The sequence below is a fragment of the Crocuta crocuta genome, unplaced genomic scaffold (genome assembly GCF_008692635.1).
Source record: "Crocuta crocuta isolate KB4526 unplaced genomic scaffold, BGI_CrCroc_1.0 scaffold130, whole genome shotgun sequence".
Taxonomy (NCBI): Eukaryota; Metazoa; Chordata; class Mammalia; order Carnivora; family Hyaenidae; genus Crocuta; species Crocuta crocuta.
Window position 1 is genome coordinate 17,092,457 of NW_027527920.1, and position 23,302 is coordinate 17,115,758.

The 23,302-nt window shown below is 33.9% G+C and overlaps 1 protein-coding gene and 1 pseudogene across 2 annotated transcripts in view; both read left to right on the top strand.

The window, feature by feature from the left end:
* The window catches only part of LOC144218319 (spliceosome-associated protein CWC15 homolog pseudogene), a 38,728-nt pseudogene extending 35,120 nt beyond the window's left edge, over nt 1-3,608 (top strand). Inside the window, exon 2 of the transcript XR_013331110.1 lies at nt 2,835-3,608. The product of XR_013331110.1 is annotated as a spliceosome-associated protein CWC15 homolog pseudogene (transcript). The remainder of the gene's footprint in view (nt 1-2,834) is intronic.
* Nucleotides 1-23,302, top strand: part of RFX7 (regulatory factor X7) — a 121,008-nt gene that overhangs the window by 35,239 nt on the left and 62,467 nt on the right. The window contains 1 exon segment of the mRNA XM_077748165.1: nt 14,445-14,478. Within this exon segment, the coding sequence (XP_077604291.1) occupies nt 14,445-14,478 (34 nt within the window).

The window sequence follows — 23,302 nt, forward strand, 5'->3', positions numbered from 1 at the left end:
TATATGTATGTATATATATTTAATCTTAAATTAATAAAATTAATTTAATATATATGAAATATCCATTTATTATTTTGGAGGAAACTCTGAAATCATATTATCTGCAAATAAATATAGCTGTATCATTAATCCACCAAAAAAAGTAATAGTCAGTCCTTAATATCTACAAGCATACAGTTCATACTCATATTTTCATGTCTCATTCTTTTTTCCTTTGTAGTTTGAATCACTATCCTTATATTGCTGTTGGTTGATATCTCTTAATTTATAGGTCATCTTTTAATGTTTTTCTTGTAGTTTTTAACTGTTGAAGACACTGAATCATTTGTCCTCTGGAGTTTCCCGCAGTCTGGGGTTTGCTGATTTCAATCCCTTGCTGCTTTTTAGCATGTTTCTCATCTGCTCTATTTCCTATATATTGGTAGTTAGATATAAATATGGTTTAATATTAGATACCATTTAATATTTTGGCAAGAATACTTTGTAGGTGGCTTTGTATACATCCATCAAAAGGCTAAGCTCCCTTTTACAGAATGTACATCCTCAACTATACTGAGTGAGCTAGGTACCATAATCTTGCTAACTAGGGAGCTATTTTTCTGTTTAGGACTACTGAAACAAAAGTCCTGTAGGTCCCATTCTTCTTCCCTTTATTTCTATTGTGTCCTTCCTGCCCCCCTCCCCTCGCCCTCCAGTTTGACCTTAAGGTTAGGAATTATTGGGAAGAGACTGTCTACCCATCTGTTGTATGTTCCTAGATTTTTTTTTTAAGTAGGCTTCATGCCCAGTACAGAGCCCACTGTAAGGCTTGAACTCACGACCCTGAGATCAAGATCTGAGCTGAGATCAAGAGTCAGGCACTTAAATGACTGAGCCACCCAGACACCCCATGTTCCCAGATTATTTAGTTAAGGACACAGAAGCCAAATGACTTTTCTGAATAATAGTAAATGCAGCATATCTTTAAACTGCTTTTTCGATCTCTGCAGATTTTCTTCCATGCATATAACTAACTACCTTCAGGAAAAGTTCAGTTAGAGTTGCTGTAGCAGATGTGTGATAGATCTTTGCCCTTTTTACGTAGGCTTTGATTAAAATTCTGCAAAGACTTAAAAGTCAAGTGATAGTTCTAAAAGATCACAGTTTTCTGGATATTGAATCAACTCAGCACCAGCAAGGCCACATTCTCATCCTGGGAGAGAGAAAGCAGAGTTGTTACCCAGTTACATGATCAATATCTTTGCCTCGAGCATTCCAAACTTCTGGAAAGTTCATCTTCCTGCAGCCCACCCTCTGTGTCTGCTTTTAATATACTTTAACGTGTATGGTTCTGATACCTAAGTTTGTGCCCAGTACCATAATCTGAATACTCTTTCCCATACTCCTATCCCTGCTTTGCCTCTCTCATCTTTCTCTATCCCTCATTTTATTGAGCATACATTGCCTACACATTGGTACAAATTGTGTACAAGCAAAAGTGCTAGACTTAGGAAACACAAGACCGCAGCCTTGTCTGCAATGAAGAGGGTGGACCACTGGGACCTTTTATTATGTATATGAAAAAATAAATATATTACACAGAATCCAGGGAAACTCATCATCCCAAATGTGAAAAGCAAACATTTAAAAGAAAATACATCTCTTTGTGACCTCGTAATAAGGGAGAATTTAAAAAAACAATACACCAAAAGCACTTTTCATGAAAAAAATACTAATAAATTTGACTATATTAAAATTAAAGCTTTTCGTAAAACAACACCATAACAAAAAGCTGCAGATGGGGAGAAAATACTTGTAATTCAAATAATTGGCAAAGTATAAAGAGGACTCCTATAAATAAATATTATAATAATAATAATAGCAAATAACAAAGTAGAAAAATGGGTAAAGGATATGAGTAGGCAGTACACATAAGAAAGCTTAGCGGCAGGGCGCTTGGGTGGCTCAGTCAGTTAAGCATCCAGCTTCAGCTCAGGTCATGATCTTGGGGTTCGTGGGAGTCCCACATTGGTTTCTGAGCTGACAGCTCAGAGCCTGGAACCTGCTTTCTGGTTTCTGCTTTCCTTTCTCTCTACTGTTCTCCCACTTGCCTAGCCCCCCCTCAAAAATAATAAATATGTAAGGATGTTAAACCTCATTCATAGAGTAATACATATTAAAACAATGAAATATTTAACACACATCGCATTGTAAGAAGTCTGTCATTACCAGATTTTGCAGATTTTGCAAGAAGTTGAAAGCTTAATTTTAATAATATCGATGATTAAATAGTAGGCAAAAGTTACCTGGCAATAGAATTGATTCTTCTGGTTGAAGTTAGTTTTAATTTTCTGTGAGTTTTATGATAAACTTAACAAACACCTTTAATATCTTACGTTTTTTAAAAAGGCAAGAAGTTCACTTTTCGTACCTAACAAAGTTTAAACTTTTGAAATAACTCATTTGTAGAGCACTGTATTGGGTATATTAGGGAACTTCTTATGTGAGTCAACACATAGCATATGAATGAGTTGGTTCTCTACATTCTAGAGTGGTAACTCTCAACTAGGGACATAAGGTAACATGTGGGGTATTTTTGGTTGTGAGAATGTCCACTGACATTTAGTGGGCAACATCCAGAAACACGAAACATTCTATAAAGCATAGGACAAACTGCACAGTAAAGGAGGATGCCAGTAAAAACCAGCACTCTATCAAGAAACATTGGTCTACAAGCTAATTTACTTTCAGAGCAGATCTCTAAAGTTTCATAAGATCAGGCAAGAACTCTGAACAATGACTATTTTTGAAGCATTTTGGGGGAAGAGTCATAATGGTGTCTGTATGATTTCCAGAGGCTGCTACATCAGACCTCAGCGAATTAGAAAAGATGACAACAGCAACTAGGCCAGCTTTTGAACCTGCAAGAGGTGGGAGAGGAAAAGAAGGTGATTTGAACCACCTCTTAAAGCAATATTCAAGTAGAGACCCTCTCATACAAAGATAAAATATAGACAAACTACTTAGGATGCCCCTGAAGAAGTTCAGAACCGTGCTGCAGGACAGAGCTGGAAGAGAGAGAGAGAGCTACCACAAGAGAGAAAACGACATCATCCGACATGAGAACATACAACCTCCTCTTCGTTGTCAAAAAAGCCTTGGTTAGACCAGACTCCTGCTGCCAACCTGGATGTAGATGATACTCTAACAGATGAGGAATGTGAAGTTGAAGAGTATGAAGAAGAGAGTGATGATGTTGATATTGCAGCTCTTCTTGCAGAACTTGAAATTTTTTTAAATTGCTGAAGAGCGGGCCAGGAAGGAATAAGAACAGAAGGCTGAAGAGAAAAGAATAAGTATGAAAAACATGGAGTGGAAACCAGCTTAATCTCACTGGCCCATTCCAGCCTCAGGCCGATTTCAAAGTTAAAAGAAGGTGGGATGATGATGTTGTTTTCAAGGACTGTGCAAAAGGTGTAGATGATCAGAAGAAAGACAAAAGATTTGTAAATGATACATTGTCATCTAAACTTCACAATCTGTGTGTGCAGAAATAATATTAAATAGTACAGTTTTATGTGCTTGCTTAAAGATTGTAAAATGTAAATGATCAAAACAAAATAAAAGCATTTGGGGTTATAAAAATAAACATTGGTACTTTGTCGACTGGAGTGTAGTATCGAAGTGAGTTTTTCTTAGTTTTATGATCACAGTTTGTTTTTCATTACTGTAAAATTTATGTAATCTAAAATTAACCACTTAAAGTGCTCAATTCAGTGACATTTATATTTACAAGGCTGTATAACCATTACTTCTATCTGGTTTCAAAATATTTCATCACCTCAATGAAACCCCATGTGCTTTAAGCTGTCACTTCCCAGTTTCCTGTCCCCTCAACCTGTGGCCACCACCAGTCTGCTTTTTATGTCTGTGGATGTAGATACTCTGCATATTTCATATACATTATAACATACAATACATGATCTTTTATGTTTGCCTTCTCTAAACATAAATTTTTCAAAATTTATCCATGTTTTAGTATGGATAAGTACTTCATTCTTTTTTGTGGCTGAATGATATTCCATTGCATGGATATACCACATTTTGTTTGTTCATCCATTGATGGACATTTGGGTTGTTTCCAGCTTTTGACTCTTAGGAATAGTGTGTCTATGAATATTTATGTGCACATTTTTATTTTAATACCCATTTTCATCTTGGGTATATACCCAGGAGTCAACTTGCTGGGCTCTGTGGTAATGCTGTGTTATTTGAGGAAGTAACAAACTGTTTTCTGCAGCAGCTATATGGTCTTACATTCCCATCAGTAGTATGTATTTAGTAGTTCTAGTTTCTCTACACCTTCACCAACAGATCCCAGTTATTTTTAAGAAGACAGAGTAAATATATAAATAAATATTTCTGGATAATGGGATTAAGGGTAGTTTGCTTTTTAAAAATATTTTACGTTTCAAACTTTATAGAATTAGCCACTATTACTGTGGTTATTTTTAAAAATGTAAAATTCTGTTTGTTCCTATTTGAGCAAACTAAAAGTCTTCACATTCATTATAGATAAGTATAAGGCAAAAATATATTTTACTTTGATGACTGTGAAATCAATATATTTTTAATAGAATTAATTACTTTACAGGAAGAGGACACTAACTAAGAGTTTGACTTGTCCTGGCAAGGCTAGAATGCAAGAGCTTCTTACACTGTGCCTCACCTACCTCAAATTTTCCATGAGTGAAGTCTAATATCTAGCATTCATAGATCACAATTTCTGCAATACGAGAATTTTGAATCGAGTATTTAGGAACTGTGAGTCACTCTGAATTAAGACTTAAGTAAGTGTAGAAAAAACTATTGAACTTTTGGATGAAGGCCAAACATGTTATTGGAGAGGTGAGTCGGAGTCTCTTAGTATGATATTATCTGTAATAAATAGTTTATAAACAATTTGTAGAAATTGGGGAAACCATTTCTGAAATGTTTCTAGCAAGTGGTCTCTAATTGTTCATTCAGGCATCCTATTACTTACAGAGTATTATATTCATTGTATGTTTGGCCCATGACTGCTAATTTATTGTATCATATTTAAGTCTGACAAAAAAGGAATATTACAGTTATTTTTATGAAGTATTTTTGTGAGTTAAAGTAGGCTTAGACTATAATTTTTTTCTTAACACATACTTCCTAAAATTACTGTCTGTTTTGTACAACCCCACTAGCATGAGATAAGAAAGTTTTCTCCAGCTTCACTCTCATTTGATTTAGGGAAAACAAAATATGCTTTCTCAAGCTATATCTCTCTTCCTTAAATTAGTATACGATCTTTTTGCGAGTGTGTTTCCCTCTTTTCCCTACTCTGTAGGTCTGGGATTAAAGTTTTTACTTCATAAACATTGTGTTGATCTGACTTGACATGCAAAGCTTAACCTGAAAGATGTTGAAGATGAATGATTAGCATGTTCCCTAACCTTAGTAGTTACAATACCACAGCAAAATTGTGATACTGATATTTTATTTTTTCTAATACCAATTACCACATTGATACTACTTAATTAAAGTTTTTACAAAACTAACAATTTTTTTTAGAAACCAGTGAGAACAGAAGTTTAACGCATTTGAAATATAATAAATTATCAACAATTTTGAAAATGTGCTCGCTTCAGCAGCACATATACTAAAACTAGAAAATGTCAAAAAATATAGAAAATATTCATGTTAAACATATTATCATTTGAACATAAGTTATTTGTAAATAAAATTAAAAAACTAATTTTATTCAAAAATAAAAATGAAGGACACTTAAACCATGAAATATTAAGAAGTTACATGCTATCTACCTTTTTTTTAAATGCTCACATGTGCATCAGTGGTTATTAGAGTGGAGAGCGTATATTTATGTATATTTTTCTGCTACTGAAAAATTTTATTAAATAGTAGAAATAATAATAGAAAAAGTAATTATAAGTTAATTCTAAATATATCAATAGATAATCCCAGTTCTTGTTTGATAAGTTCAAGACTTTTTTAATTTATAAATTTTTATCTATTTAATTTTCAGTTTTGATCAAAGTCTTTGATGCTTATAGCTTGATGAGTTCAAAAAGGTCTTCACAAGATTTGTTAAGAAGTTCCCCAACCACTGTCTCATTGCCTGTCAGAGAGAAAGCCAAGAGGAATAAATACCTTCTGTCTCTTCTTTGCTCTCTTATCCTCCAGTGACTAACATTGGCTCACTGGAAACCAGTGCATGAGGCCAGCCTCCTGGGTTATTGCAGAGGATGGGAACTGGATCTGGAAAGCAAACAGAAAATACCCAGCCCAATCGTTTTGATTTTAAGACATCACTTTTTATTTCTATGTTTTTAAATGTATATATAGTATCCAATTTTTGTTCCTTACTTTTGTGAAGATTTGATTATTTTTTTTCTTCTTGCATAGCTTTCTTCTAGGTAGGAGTTTCATACCCTCTTTTTAATGGGAATGTTCTGCTTTTCATATTAGGGATTTCTCCCAGTTGTATAACTATTTGAGTATAGTTAAGAGTGAGGCACAAAAAGCAAAGGAAACTCTTTATAGGTGGTTGGGGCTTCTGCTTTCTGATTCAGTAGGTCTAGAGTGGGGCCCACAAGTTTGCATTTGTAACTACTCCCAGGTGATGGTAGTCCCAAGAATTATATTTTAAGAATTGCTTCTTTAGGGAATGTTCTTGAGATTCACATTTATGAAAATAATGGAAGAAAGCAGGCGGAAAATTAAAGTGTAGTGCTGGAGTATTCTGAAGGTGGAATGATCCATCAGAGTTGGCCCAAGTTGGAATAAGGAATTGGGCCTTTATATCCCCATGTTGATCAGCCTTTGGGTGTAGATTGTTCCTGGAAGGATATATGACTTTGGGGAGTGAAGTTTTCTTCAGCATAGACAACCTCCAGACAACAGAGGTCTTTCTGCTGGAAGCACTACCAGCAGCTGAAGGGCAAAGTTCTTTCCTCAAAGGGGCAAATGGGGCAAATAGAGTTCATACATTTTCCTTCCAAGTCAGCCCCAATCCTCATCCTAAGACATCTACTTTTTCTAATTTGTCTTTCACCATAGATTAATTTTTAATTTGCTAAATACTATGAATATACCATGTTTTTATCCATTATTATATTGACTGCCATTTAGATTGTTTTCAATTTGGGGCTGTTTTGACTAAAGATTCTATGAATATTATTGTACAAATCTGTTTTGTGAATACAGAGTTTCCTTTCTTTTAAATTAATACCTAGAAGTAGAATTTTGCATTCAAAGATAGGTGTATATTTAACTACTAAATTTTTCAAAGAGACTTTACTTTTTACATTTCCAACAGAAATCTATGACAGTTGGAGTTGCTCTAAATTCTTGCCATTTTTTGGTGTTTTTTCAGTGTTTTTGATTTAGCCACACTAGTGAGTATATAATAGTATATCATTATGATTTTGATTGCATTTCCTTGATGATTACTAATATTGAACATCTTTTTGTATGCTTATTGGACATTTGTATATCCTTTTTTGTTGTTGGTGGTGAACTGTCTATTCCAGTAATTGGCTTTCCTGTAGAGTTGAGGGAATTTACTACATATTCCAAACATAAGTTTTTTGTTAGGTATACGTTTTACAAATAATGTTTTTGGTTGATGGCTTGTTTATTTTCTTAACTGATGTCTTTTGATGAATAGAAGTTGATTTTCATTTTGATGAAATCTAATTTAGTTGTTTTTTTTTAAAGGTTATTGCCTCTGTGTCCTAAGACATCTTTGCATAAGAAGAAGTCTATGACTTCTTCTAAGCACTTTATAGTTGAAATTGTTATAGTTAATTTTAAGATCCAGTTCAAATTTAGCTATAGAATGAATTATGTTCATTTGTTTATAGATATATCCATTTATTCCATCAGCCTTTGTTGAAAGGATTTTCCTTTATCTCTTGAATTCCTTTAGTACTTCTGTTGCAAATGAGTTGACTATATACAAGTCAGCTATCATTTATACCACTTTTTTCCTGCATTTAATGCTAACTTTACTCCAGCTGCCTTCAGAATTTGTTTTTTATCTTTGTGTTTTTATCTCTTTGACTGTGATTTGTCCATGTATGATTTTCTTAGTGATTATCCTGGTTGTAGTTGGATGAGCTTGGATATGTAAGTTTGTGGTTTTTACCCAATTTGGGGAAATTTTGGTCATTTATCAGGTATTTTTCTGTCTCATTCTCTCTCCTCTCCAACTGTACATAGTTAGACCACTTGATTTTGTACTAGAAATCTCTGAAGATCTGTTTATGTTGAAAATCTTTTTCTTTCTCCTTTAGATTCAGTAAGATGTATTGATTTATTTTCCCATTTAGTGACCCTTTTTCTGCTGTATCTGATCTCCTGTTAAGGTAATCCAATGAATTTTTCACTTTAGACATTGTACTTTTTTTAGTTTTAGAATTTCCATTTGATTCTTTTTTATAACTACCATTTCTCAGCTGAGATTCTCCCCCCCTCCACACCATGTATACATTCTTATGACCATATTTTCCTTTTAGTATTTGGACATATTTATAAGAATTGCTTAGAAATCCTTGCCTACTAATTCTGACATGTAGATCATTCAGGATTTGGTGTCTGTTAACTGCTTTTTTATCTTGCCTATGAGTGTCTTTCTCCTGTTTCTTCTTTCTGGTAAATTTTGCTTGTATAATGGGCATTGTGGATGATTTGTTATATGCTTTGGATTCTGTTATTTTTCTCTGACTGTTGTGGGGGTTTTTGTTTTTTGGGCTTTGTTTTTGTTTTTGTTTTTTATCCTGGTACACTGCTAAAATACTTGGATTCAAACACCAACATTATTACTCCTGTAATAGGCAGCAGCAAGAAGGCTCAGCTCAGATCTTTCCACCTTCCAGCTGTTACTTTTTTCTGGAAGCCTTGCTGTCATTCCCAGAAGAAGGTTTTCCACACATTTGGGCATAGCTTACATAAAAATTTTGTGGCACCTTCCTTTCTGGGATTTCACCTTTCATGTTATAGTGGCTCTGGCAACCATACTGTTCTCTATGTCCTCAGCTGGCCAGACAGCAGATTTTTGCTTCCTTCTTGAGTGCTCAGTGCTGAATGGGTGGATAAGTGCCCTCAGGCAACAGCCTTATAAATACATATCCTACCCAGTGCAGTTCCCATCCCTGGAGGATGTCTTTCCTCCACTTGCTACCTGCTTTTGGTCACTCTCTCTAACTTTAATGTTTGTTTTTATATATTGTCCCCAGTATATTATTGTTATATGTGGGAAGTTACCTTGTCATAATCTCAAGCAGGGCATTAGAATATTGAAGCATTATTTTCTTTTAATCAAGTAAACATCAAATAATTCAGGAATATTGTAGTAAATTATAAAATACTCCCTAAATGGAATATTACAATACTTCATATTAGAACTTTGAAACAAGGGGTGCCTGGGTGGCTCAGTTGGTTAAACGTCCGACTTCGGCTCAGGTCATGATCTCACGATGTGTGGGTTCGAGCCCCGTGTCAGGCTCTGTGCTGACAGCTCAGAGCCTGGAGCCTGCTTTAGATTCTGTCTCCCTCTCTCTCTGACCCTCCCCTGCTCACGCTGTCTCTCTCGCTCTCAGAAATAAATAAAACATTAATAATTTTTTCTTAATTAAAAAAAATAAAACTTTGAAACAAAAATTGGAAACAGAACAAGGATGTCTGCTGTCACTGCACTCTTCACCATTAGACTAGAGATTTTAGCCAATGTAATTATTTAAGAAAAAGGAGGAGAAAAAGAAGCATAAAGACAGAAAAGGAAGAAAAATATTTTCATTAATTGTACGTGAAATTATCTACAAGAAAATCTACATACAATTGGAACTGATTAAGTTGAGGAAAGTTGCTGGATACAAGGTCAGCATGGAACTAACAGTTTTGTGCACATCAGCATGTACATTAGCAAGAACCAATTAGAAAACATAATAAAAAAGTTATAATTTGTAGTACACAGTATAATTCATCTATAAACCAGCTAGGACTTTTTCTAACAAAAGTTATAGGGAAAATTATAAAACCTTTTTAAACACAGACAAAAATAAATCCAAATTATGAATCAGCTCCCCCTCTTCAGTCTATAACATCAGTACAGCTCAATATAAATCTTAGAAAGATTTTTGTGGAATTGAAAAAACCGAAAAACTCACTTGGAGTATTTTAAGGCCCAAGATTTATCAAGACTGTTATGAAAATGGTCAAGGAGGGTCATGGAATAACTAGACCTAATTTTTAAGGCACTAATAACTTAGAGTTGTGACTCAGAGATATATACATAGATTAATAATAATAGAAAATAATAGAAAAAAAGCCAGTAGTAGGTTCAAGCATACATAGAAACTTGGCATAATAAAATAGGGTACAGTTGGCCTGCCAGAAAGAGAATGTGTGTGTGTGTGTGTGTCTGTGTGTTATACCATACCCTACAAAAGAATAAATTCTAATTCGAATAAAAATCAAAATTGAAAAGTTAACTTGAAAATTTTTAGAATGAATTATGTCTTTAAAACTTGAGATACGCACCTGGGTGGCTCAGTCAGTCAAGCATCCAGTTTTTTTCATGATCTCACAGTTTGTGAGATCGAGCCCCATGTCAGGCTCTACACTGCCAGTGTGGAACCTGCTTTAGGATTCTCTCTCCTCTCTGCCCCTCCCCTGTTCATATGTGCACACACGTGTGCATGTGCTCTCTCTCAAAATAAACATTTAAAAAACTTTAGATAGGATGTCTTAAGATCAAAACATAATCATAAAAGGCAAAAAATTGATAAATTTGATTAAATCAAGAAATTTAACTTTATTTAAAAAAAATTTTTTTTAATGTCTGTCTATATTTGAGAGAGAGAGAGAGAGACAGAGCATGAGCAAGGGAGAGGCAGAGAGAGAAGGAGACACAGAATCTAAAGCAAGGTCCAGGCTCTGAGCTTCCAGCACAGAGCTCAATGCAGGGCTTGAGCACACAAATTGAGATGAGGACCTGAGCTGAAATCAGACATTTAATCACCCAGATGCCCCCCAAAATTTTACCTTTAGTAAGGTGTCATCAAAATACATCATTAACAAAGTTAAGTATACATAAAAGAGAATTCGTGTCCATAATGTATAAAGAACTATAATAATTTAATAAGAAATAATCAACTCCCGTTAAAAATGGGCAAAGAATATGAACCAACAATTTACAGAGGAGAAAACCTATATGGCCAGTAAGCAGGTGAAGAGGTACACAGTATTGCTAGAAATTGGGAAATGATAAATTTTAAAAAATTTATATTCATTAGAATAGTAAATATTAATGTATGTTTACATATCATGTATAAGTGGCCTATATTTGTGCAAGGTAATAAAATAGGGACTACCATGTATTGCTGATGGAAGTATAAATGGATGTAACTGCTTGGGAGAAGAATATGATAATATATAACAAAATTGAATAGATACATCCATGAGCCCCAGAAAATTAACTTCTGAATTCATAACTGAGAGGTTTTCACATGTATACACCAGGTGACATGTATAAAGTTTATTGCAACATTGTTTGTAGAAAAACTGAGAAGTACATAACTGACTTTCAGTAAATTTGAAATGGATGAATAAACTTGATATGTTCATCGAATGGAATACTTTTCAGCCATTAGAAAAAGTGAATGCACTTTATCAAACTGTAGATATCAAAGATAATGTTGAATGAGAAAAGATAGTTGCAGAATATATATAATATAAGGGCATTTATATAGATGTGTAAAAGCTTCTTGGAGCAACAGTGTATGTTGCTTGTAGATATTTGTATATCTCATACAAATATTGAAATACCAACTGGGAAAGTTACACATCAGATTAACAATGTTGTCTTTGGAAAGGTAGTAAGGTATGATATGAGACTGGACAGAAGAACAAAGGGGACTAAAAATCTATATCCTTCTATTATGCTTGGGTTAAATATAAGGTAAAAGTAACCAAAAGGTTAGATCATGTGATTGCAAAGGTTCATATCTAGTTTAGAAGCACTTTTGTTTTACTTTTCAAGTTTATTCTTTCAAAAGCTATCTTTTATACGTAATATTTAATGATTTGCCAAATTGTTTATGATAAGAAGACATAGTCACCCTCTTCAGATATCCCATGGAGCAGGTTTCTGATGCAAGAGGAGTATAGAGTGATGGTTTAAAAAATAATTACATTTTCAATTTCATATTAATTTCCCTACAAACCTTTTTTCAGATGGTCCGTCTTTCCAAACAGTTTTCTTCATATGGGGGACTGAATGTCATTTATTCATTTAACAGGTTTTATTGAACACCTAACATGTGCTAGATTATAATACAGCAGTGAGCAAAACAGATAAAGCCTGCTTTCATGGAGTTTAAATTCTAGTCAAGGAAGATAGCTGGTAAACAAATTAATAAAAATACAAAATGACTGATGGTATGTGCAGTAATGAAAAGTGAAGCAGGGCAAGGATAGAGAGTGATGGAGAATATTTTATCTGGGAAAGTCAGAGAAGAGCTATCTGTAAATGATAACGTCTAGTAAAGTCATGAAGAAAATGAACAGATAAGTTATATGGGAGAAGAGACTTAGAAGCTGACAGAAAAAGCCAGTATAAAGGCCCTACACCAGCCTTGAGGAAATAGCACAGAGGCTAGGCTGGCAGGAGCTGAATGAATGAGGAACAGAGGAATAGTAGGAGGTGAGATTAGAAACCTAGCAGAAGGCTGGGTCTTGCAGGGCTTTTTTGGCCATGATCAAGACTGGAGCAAAGAACTAATGTGGTTTGGACAAAAGAATCACTCTGGCCATTTTGTTAACAATAGCCCACAGAGTTGTTGGAGGCAAGGGGGGTTGTTAAGGATAGAAGCAGGGAGACCATTTAGGTTACTGTAACACTTTGGACAGGAAATGTTGGGGGTTTGGAAGAATGTGGTGAACCATGATTGGATTCTTTAATTTTTTAGGAGTTCTTAATTTGTAGATTAGTCTCTTATCTCAGGGAACTGTAGGAGTTACTAAGAAGAGAGGGAAAAAAATAGACTTGAGCTGCTAATGTGTTATAAACTTTATAAATGATCCCAAAAGATTTGAAAACCTCTAAAAAGTCTTCTGTGGGATTGTGGGAAGAGAATGTCATTTCTTCTTAAGTGGAGGTATCATTTGCTTCTCCTGTTCTTTTTAGTCATTCTGATTTTTGCAGTTGAACTTAATCTAGTCATACTTTGTTCTTTAGAAAGTGAAATTAGAAATACAAATGAAAAATTTTGAGGGTATTGATTGCATTGACTGTAATGAGATTTAAATGTTGACTTTTACTTTATAGATTAACTGTAAAGCTGTATTAAGAGGCAAATAACCTTTTTTAAACATTTATTTGGTTGTAGAATCTTTTATGAGAGATAATTTGGTTTGTAACATCTTTTAAGATACAAACTATTTCTGAACTTATACGTGATTTCTCATTGCACTTGAACTTTAATGTGTTATAGCAAATCCAGATGACAGTTAAATTATTTTAAACTGACTTCATTTGTATTCTGTGTTAATAATTCACTTATTCAGTAGTTCAGTTAAATTGATGTATAGTGGCTTTATTTGGGTTATTTATTTCTAAATACATTCTCGCATTCCAATTTATTACCATATTAGTTAATCCTTATTATTACTTTTATGTCTATGGATTCCTTTCCCCAACCTGTGCTCCTTTGCGCGAATATACATCTGTATGAGTGGGAGGGAGGAGAAGAGAATCTGCCTTATAACAAGTTTTTAGAACTACAGATAATATTACACTATTATGGCTTTTAAATGCCAAATAGATCATTTTCCAGAGTGGCAGGCATACAGTAAAAATCAACTCGTTATAAACTATCTGAAAATCAACTCATTATAAACTCTATCTGCTTTTTTTTTCTTTTTTTTTTAATTTCTAGGAGAGAGAGAGACAGCGTGAGCAGGGGAGGGTCAGAGAGAGAGGGAGTCACAGACTCTGAAACAGGCTCCAGGCTCTGAGCTGGCAGTCAGCACAGAGCCCGACGCGGGGCTTGAACCCACGAACCGCGAGATCATGACCTAAGCGAAAGTCGGACGCTTAACCGACTAAGCCACCCAGGCACCCCAAACTCTATCTGCTTTTTAATATGTCTCTAAAAACTTAAATTGTTTATTCAAAACATCTGTTAGAATGATACATTATAACACTAGTAGGTGGACTGTAGCAGTGAACTCAAGATACTTTGATCATGCTTTAGGGCTGAATTTAGTACAGTGAATGGGAAATAGATGTTTGTTTTGCTTTGTGAAAGCTGCAGTTTTAGGATATTATTCCTAATGTTAAAAAAAGAACTTTACTATTTTAGATATTTAATAAATCTATCATTTTTTTTAACCTAAATTTCTTTTTCTTTTAGCAAAACTGTACAATCTAAAGTGGACTGCATTTTGGTAAGTAAAATAACTAATCTTAAAGTTCTTTTGTAATAGGCTTTTACCACTATATAAAATATATTATTCTAGAGTAAATATTTTAAATATAACTCAAATTTTAGCAAATAAAATTTGACATTTAATTACAACCCTATTGGTGAACTGGATATAAGCTGTGTAGATACTTTTCCTATATCTCATCAATAATGAAATCACAATCTGAGGCTATTGCGTGTTTTTGAAGCTTACTGGCTTTTACTTAATATGTTTGATGGTTTAGTTTTCTGGATTGCAAATTTTTCCTATTCAGGTTGCTAGACTTTAGGAATTAAGTGCACAATAATAGTTCTAATTTATGTTGCAGTTAATAGAACTCTTAAAATGAATTTAAATGAGAGCTTTTTAAAATACTTTATGGATTAATTTTTGTTGGTATAGTTTTCATGTTTGGTTTGCTGGACTTCAAGAATTAAAACCACAACGATAGTTTAAATTCAGATTGTATTTATACTTCCTTAGCTCCTATCTTGAACATGTGAGGGTAGGATCTTGAAGCTACTGGGGCTAATGTATACAGGTAGACATCTTTCATGAAATCTCAGCTAATGGAATACAACCTAGGCTCTAGAACACTCAGTGACTGCACTGTTAGATTTCCCCAAAGTGTTCTTGTAGTTAGTTCTCTTCCTACTTGTTTGTGGCATCAGAACTTTCTTATTCACGTTTAGGTATTCTTATAAGTTAACTTTTTTGTGGGATAGTGTCTGGTGCTGAAATATGTAATATCTTATTAGTTTTTGAAATTATTATTATCTTATGATATTATTAGCTTTTTAGCTTCTAGGTAGGTGAATAAATGGAAAGAATATAATTTGATCAGTTCTCCTGTGCTTTTCTGACCTAATAGTTGAGAGTAAGGACTTCATGGGGATCCTTTCCCTTTTTCTTTCACTTATCCTTTCTTATTCTTCTTTTTTTCTTTATTGGCCTCAACAATAACCCTCTGAAGTAGGTAATCTTGTTACCTTTCATAAATGAAGAAACATGCTATTTACTTCAGAAAAATAATTATTGAAAACCTTCTGTCTGCCAGTGCTAGCTAGATACATGATACAGAATAAAAAGGACATATTCCCTTGCTCTCAAGAATTCACTGTTGATCACAGTGTTATAGTCAAGAGTGCTGTTAAGACCTAAGAAGGTAGTAATTGGGAATGGAGGGATGACTTTGGCCCCAGAGGACTTCCTGTCTGTCCCAACTCTCAAGAGACCCATTGTTTATCACTCAGTAGTTATGGCATATTGCTTTCTTTTCAGTACCTGAGATAGTGTTGGGGGATTATTCAGCTTCTGACACAGAAGACTGATAGAATTTGTAAGACACAACATTTGTAAAATACTAAATAAGAAAAAGGCTTTTAAAGAATCTTTGAAGAGTTCAAAATTGTTTACATATTAGCATAAGGTTTAAAGTTATGTATATTTGATAAACAAGATAGTAAGATCTCTACCCTCATAAACCTTACAATTTATTGAGTGAGGTACGTATTAGATGAATAGTCAAATAAATGAACATTATAACTTCAGATAATGATAAATGCTATTTATCATTATAAAATTTTTGAAAGGAAGAAGGAGGCAAGTGATGGTGGGTAGGGTAAATTTAGATTGGATGACTAGGAAAAGCCTCTGAGGAAATGGCATTTGAGGGGAGACTTGAATAATAAGAATCCAGCCTTGTGTGATGATTTGCTTGTGACATTTACTAGGCAGAGGGAATAATAAGTACAAAGATTTTGAAGCAGGAAGGAGTTGGGGATATTCACAAAATACAGCGTGCAGTGATCTGGAACTTACAGAGGGAGGAGAGAATGATAGAAGAAAAGTTCACGTAGGGAGAAGTTTTCATAGGGCATATTTAGCCATGGCAAATAGTATAGATTTCATTCTCAGTACATAGAGAGCCAATTAAAGAGTTTCAAGTAGGATAATAGTATGATCCAATTGTTCTTAAACACTCTGGTTGACGTTGAAAACTGGGTTTGTAGGGGGGTTAAGTATAAGCAGGAAAACCATTTAGGCTATGCAAAAATCCAAATGAAAATTCAGAGCTCTTGCTCATGTGATGACAGAGGCAGGTAGAAAAAAGTGTATAGACTCAAGGCTTATTTTGTATAGAAAGCTAATAGACCTTGCTTGCTCATGCATTGAATGTGGAGGGAGAAACAAGGAGGAATAAAGGATAATATCTTTCAGTCTAAAAGATTTCTTTTAGTATTTCTGGTAAGGCATGTTTGCATGTAATGAATTCTCTTGGTCTTTCTCTGTGAATGTTTTTATTTGCCTTCAGTTTTAAAGGATAGTTTTGCTGGAAACATAATTCTTGATCAACAGGTTTTTTCTTTCATCACTTTGACTATGTCATTCTGCTGTCCTTAGCCTTTGTTGTTTCTGATGAGTGTGAGTAATTTATCATGTTGTTTTCACATGCATGATGAGTTGTTTTTCTCTTGTTGATACCAAGATTTATTTAAATTCATTCACTTGCTCGTTTGCTCACCCACTTACTCTTGCTTTCAACACTTTTGGTATTACATGTATATGTATGGATCGCTTTGTGTTTATCCAGCTTGTGTTTATTTGCTGAGCTCACATCTACAGATTATTCTGATTGGGAAAGTTTTCAGCCATTATTTCTTCAACTATTTTTCTGTTCCTTGGATTCCCCTCTCCTTCCAAAACTTCTATTACATGTATGTTGAAATGATTAATGTTATCCTTTCAGTCTCTGAAGCTTTGTTCATTTTTCTCTGATTGTCTTTCTCAGTATTTTAATTTCTCTGTCTTTATTATCAGTCCCTATATTTGATTCATTGTCATGTTTTCCTGTGTATGTTTAAACACAAGCGGCCTCATCCTGGCAGTACTACTGTCCAGATCATGTGGGGTAGTTCATGGGAGTGGCCACAGGCAAGAATGACAGACTTTCAACAGTTAGTAAAAGTTCCATTTTTAATGGTGAAACATTTCTTAACATGTTGTTTGCCATTAGTGCCCAAAGCCCTAAAATTGTTCTTTTTGACCACTTTGTCGTTATATAGTTATTTTAAGGGGAGGATTTGCTGACCTATTTGTTTCACCTTTTCTAGATTTCTCAACCTTCTCACAAAGATTTTATATGTTTTCTTCTAAAAGTTTTATGATTCTAGCTTTTTCTATTAATCCTTGTGATTTAGATTTGTGTTTTGTATGAGGTGAACTGCAGTCTTCATCTTTTACCATATGAATGGATATCTAGTTGTTCCAGCACCATTTATTGAAAAGTCCACCATTTCCCACTCACCTCCTATGTCAGAAATAATCATGTGTGTGGATCTTCTATCCTCTTTTTTTCCCATCTGTTGCTATATCTTTCCTTGTGACATCACCACACTGTCTTGTTTATGGTAGCTTTGTAGAAAGTCTTGATATTAGGTAATATAATGGTTGAAATTAATTTTAGCATTTCCATAGAAATTTAGAATAAATTTGTCAATTTCTTTCTTTTTTTTTTAATGTTTATTCATTTTCGAGAGACGAGAGACAGAGCACTGGCAGGTGAGGGACAGAGAGAAAGGGAGACACAAAATTTGAAGTGGACTCCAGGCCCCATGCTGTCAGCACAGAGCCCAACTCAGGGCTCGAATTCAAGAACCCTGATATCATGACCTGAGCCGAAGTCAGATGCTTAACTGACTTGAGCCACCTAAGTGCCCCAAATTTTTCAATTTCTATCCAAATAAAACTCCTAAGTCTACTGGGATTTTTTATTGGGACTTTAGTGAATTTATAGATCAATTTGGGGTCAGTTGACATCTTAACAATAAATCTTTTAATCCATGAGCATGGTATATCTCCATATTAGTTGCTTCTTCTATAATTTTTCTCACAGTGTTTTGTAGTTTTCTATGTGTAGAGTTTATATGTTTTTGCTTAAATCACACCTAAATATTTTAATACTTTGGATGCTATCATAAATTACTTTTTAAAATGTTTGTTATACAATGTTATACTGCTAATATTTGTGTTGACCTTGTAGTCTGAAAACGTACTAAGTTTACATATTATTTAGATGCTTATATGGAGAGTCCTTTGAATTTTCATACTCAATCATATTGTCCATAAATAAAGGCTTTTCATTTTATTTTTTTTTAAATGTTTATTTATTTTTGAGAGAGAGAGACAGACAGAGTGCAAGTGGGGAGGAGCAGAGAAAGAAGGAGACACAGAATCTCAAGCAGGCTCCAGGCTCCGAGCTATCAGCAGAGAGCCCAATGCCAGGCTTGAACTCACAGACCATGAGATCATGACCTGAGCCAAAGTCGGACGCTTAACCTACTGAGCCACCCAGGCAGCCCTCCGTGTTCCCAATTTTAGAGGAAAACTGTTCGTTCACTTTATAATATGATGTTAATATTACTTTTTTCATGGATGCTCTTTTCAGACTGAGAATGTTCTCTTCTGTTCCTGTTTTCCTAAGTTTTTTTTCTTTTTTATCAAATGCATGCTGTATTTTATCAAATGATTTTTCTGTACTCATCAAAATAATCACAAGATAATTATCCTTTATTCTGTTAACATGGTGAATTATACTGATTGATTTTCCCAAGTGAAAACAATCCTTGCATTTCTATGATAAACTCTACATGATCCTTTATACTTCAGGTATTGCATCATACTTTTATATATTACTACATTAGACTTGCCATTTTGTTAAAGACTATTGTCTGTATTAATTACAGCTTTGGAAGTATTATTTTCTTATAAAATCTTTTCCTGTTTTTGGTATCTGGGTAATGTTGACTTCATATAATGAGTTTGGAAATGCTCTTCTCCATTTTCTGAAGGAATCTATTTAAAATTACTATTTCTTTAAGTGTTTCATAGATTTTACTAGCAAAACTGGGGGAAAAGTTTTAGTTACAAACTTAGTTTCTTTCATTATCACATGGTTATTCTTCTGTTTCTCTTGATACAGTTTTAGTATTTTAGTCTTTGGAGAAATTTGTTCATTTCTACTTTATTACTGAGTTTGTTCATGTAGTGTTGTTTATAATGTTCCCTTATTATCTTTTACTGTCTGTAGAATCTGTAGCAGTTATCTCTGATTCTTGATAAGGGCCCTTTATATCTTCTTTTTTTCTTGATCAGTTTAGGTAGAGTTTTAATCATTTTATTGATCTTTTCATATGAATTGAGTTTTGGCTCCATTGATTTTTCTCTCTTGTTTGTCAGTTTTCTATTTTGTTTCTTTCTCTTCTAGTAAGTATTCTTTCTTTCTTTTTGCTTACCTTTTTAAAATATATTCTTATTTTTCTAGCTCCTTAATATGGAAACTTGAAATTTTTCTCTTTTCTATTGTAAGCATTTTAGTGCTATAAATTGCCCTATAAGCACTGGTTTAGCTGCATCCCATAAATTTTATGTTAAGTTTTTATTATCAATTTTTTTTATTTTTATGTTTCCATTCTCATTTATTTTTGTACCCATGGGACACTTAGATTTATCTTGATCAGTTCCCAGATAGTTGAGTATTTATCAAAACTTTTTAATTGTATGTCTTAGTGAATGTTTCATATATATTTGAAAAGAATATAGGGTAAAAACTTGGTTTGCAAGCATAATGTGTTCTGGAAACATGCTTGTAATCCAAAGCACTTGTATATCAAAGTCAATTTCCCCATAAGAAATAATGGAAACTCAGATGATTCATTCCACAATCCAAAAATACTCATATAAAAATGATTACAATACTGTAATATAACACAAAATAATAAAGAAAACACAAAATGTAAAGAAAAATAAGCAAATTAACCTGTACTTAACTTTCATAACCTTTGTGGCTGGTGTGAGGGAGACAAGAGAGACGATGGTATTGTGTAGGACAACGTTCACTGTTAGTAACAGAATCACTGCTATCTGTTGGCTCAATAGAATCTTTTTCTTTTTGTGCAACTTTAACAAGGAACCTATCCAATGACCTAGAATGAAGCAAAACATTCCTAAGCTTACTGTTGTATGGAAAAGCAGAGGACTGTCCATAGGTGCTTTGAAGTGACAAAAAATACACTAGGGCCAGATTCGGGCACCTTCCAGTGTTCTGAAAAATCACTGATTGGCAAACACTGTGGCCTGAGGCCAAACATCTGAGTATGAGAGACAGTCACTCACAGTCCCACAGTGAGCAAGCGAGTGAAAGAGAGAACCATTGGCTCAGTTGTGATCATGTCATGTTCAGCATCACATACTACTCATATCGCAAGACATCGCTTGTTTATCAAGTTAAAATTTATTAGAAATATTTGCCCGTTTTGCAGAACACTCACAGAACAAGTTACTCGGAATCCAAGGTTTTGCTGTATATTCAACTGTCATTGGATGGAATGTTCTTAATCTAACACTTAGGTCCAGTTGGTTTCTTTTCAAGATATATTTATCCTTTTCTTCCTCCCTTATTGCAGCTATAGAGAGGGATGCTAAAATGTCTCTCTTGTGATTGTAAATTTTTTTTCCTCTCTGATCCTGTCAGATTTTGCTTCATGTGTTGAAGCTATTATTGGAACATAAATACGTAGAAGTATTATGTCTTCTTTGTGAATTGGTTCTTTTATTATTATGATATTTCCATTTTTATCTATGATAACATTTGTGCTTTGAAAGTCTGCTTTGTTTGCATAGCCTTCCCCTCTTATAAGTGGTGTTTGCTTGTAAGATGTATCTTTTTCCATCCTTTTACTGTTAAGCATTATAGGTCTTTATGGTTAAAGTGGTTTGTTGCTGTTGATGACATCATATACTTGTAGCTTTCTTATCCAGTCTGACAAGGTTTGCCTTGTTACTGCTTACTTATATAGCTGAGTGTACATATACAATTTTGCATTTTATTTTCTTGTAAGTCTACTATTAGTTCTCCTAGTTATAGTTTATCTGAAAAAATAATCCTTTAATTAGCCTTCATTTCAGAGGGTACTTTTATTGGATAAAGAATTCTAGTTTTTCTTGCAGCATTTTAACAGTAGTGATCCACAGTATTCTGGCTTGCACAGTTTCCATTGGGAAGTTTGTGGTTATTCTTGTTTCCCTATATGTAATATATTCTTTTTTATTCTCCTTTGATGTCTTATAAGATTATTTATTAGTGGTTTTCAGCGGTGCTATTATAAAACCCCTAGTATGATTTTCTTTTCTTTTTTTTTTTTTTTGTCCTGCTTGTGGTTCATTGAGCTCCTCAAATGTGTGAGTTTTTATTTTCACCATTTTTCAAAAAAAATTCCTAACCATTGAAATATTCTTCGTTGCCCCTTCTATCCTGGGACTCAAAATAGGTCACTAAGGCTATGCTTAGTTATTTTTTTCTCTTTTTGCTTCATTTTGGATAGGTTATATTTCTTTATCATCACATTCCCTAATATTTTCTGCTGATGTAAGTCTCAGAATTGATAATTGAGTGAATTATCTGTTTTAGATCTTGAATTTTTCAGGTCTAGAAATTCCACTTGGGTGTTTTGTATTGTTTTGTTTTGTTGTCCATTTGTCTTCTCATTTTTATAATACTTGCTTTGAAGTCATTGCTTGCTAATTATATTATCTATAAGTCTGTTTTATTTACTGACTTTTTTGTTGTTACAGTTATGGATCATGCTTTCTACTTCTTGCATATCTAATTATTTTTAATTTAGTATTTGTTTGTTTATAGTGTCTAGGTTGTTTTTGGGGTTTTTTTTTTGTCTCTTCCTTTGAAGTCTATTAAAGCTTTCTTTGGCCAGCAACTAAATTACTTGTAGGATAGTTGGATCTTTTGCTGGGTTTAAACTTTTTTGGGGCAAATCTGTAATGGCATTCATGTTAGAATTTAGCTTTTATACTAAAATATTACTTCTGGTGTCTATACTGCATTCCTTGGGTGTTAACTGAGATCTCTCAATTCTGTCTAATTAGAATTTGAACATGTCATAGACAGTTATAGTTATCTGGTAGTTCTGTATCCAACTTCCATGGAGTTTTTCTGTACTCACACAGTTTAATATTCAGCAGTAGATTCCAGATCTACATAATGATTTGTGTAGATTTTGAAGATACTTCAGATCTTCCTTTTGGTAGTTTGCTTTCTCAAACAGTGATCTCTGTCACTTTAGTGCATCAGTACTGCCATGCTCTGCTTGGGTTCCCCCTCCCTATACCAGTTTACAGGTTGCCTTCAGATAGAATTATTTTATTTGTGTCTTTTCTCTAAGATGTAAGAGTTCTATGCCCTCTGTTCAGTTTCTGAAAACAGTTGCATGTGTTTTGTTTAGGTTGGTAAAGCTGGGAAAGATGCTCCAGTGTTAGGTACTCCTGTGTGGCCACTCGGATAAGTCCATTAATAGATATTTTAAAGATTCAGTAAAATGTACAGGCCCCTTCAACCCCCTTCACTTCCTAGTGAGTTGTCATTCACTCTTCTCCACAAAAACGCTTTCAAACTTTTTAAACTAAAGTTTCCAAACTTCTGTCTCTCTTACTGTCAGCACATGATCTCACCTCCTATTCCTCTGAGAAAATAAGACACAATGAAGGTATTCCACAAAATTAACAGTTTCTTATCCCCGATTCAGTAGTTGCTCACTTTGGTACCCATTGTATTCCTTCTCTTTTCTCCTAATAGTAGAAGTACCTTTCTGCCTTTCTGAAAGTTGATCTCTCTCTAGGCTCTGATCCCATACCTTCCTATCTCAGAATTCATTTCATTTATTCTCTTCTCCTGTTTTTGTTTTTTTCTCATTTTCTACTAGCTTTTTCCTGTTAACAGTTAAGTGGTTAATCT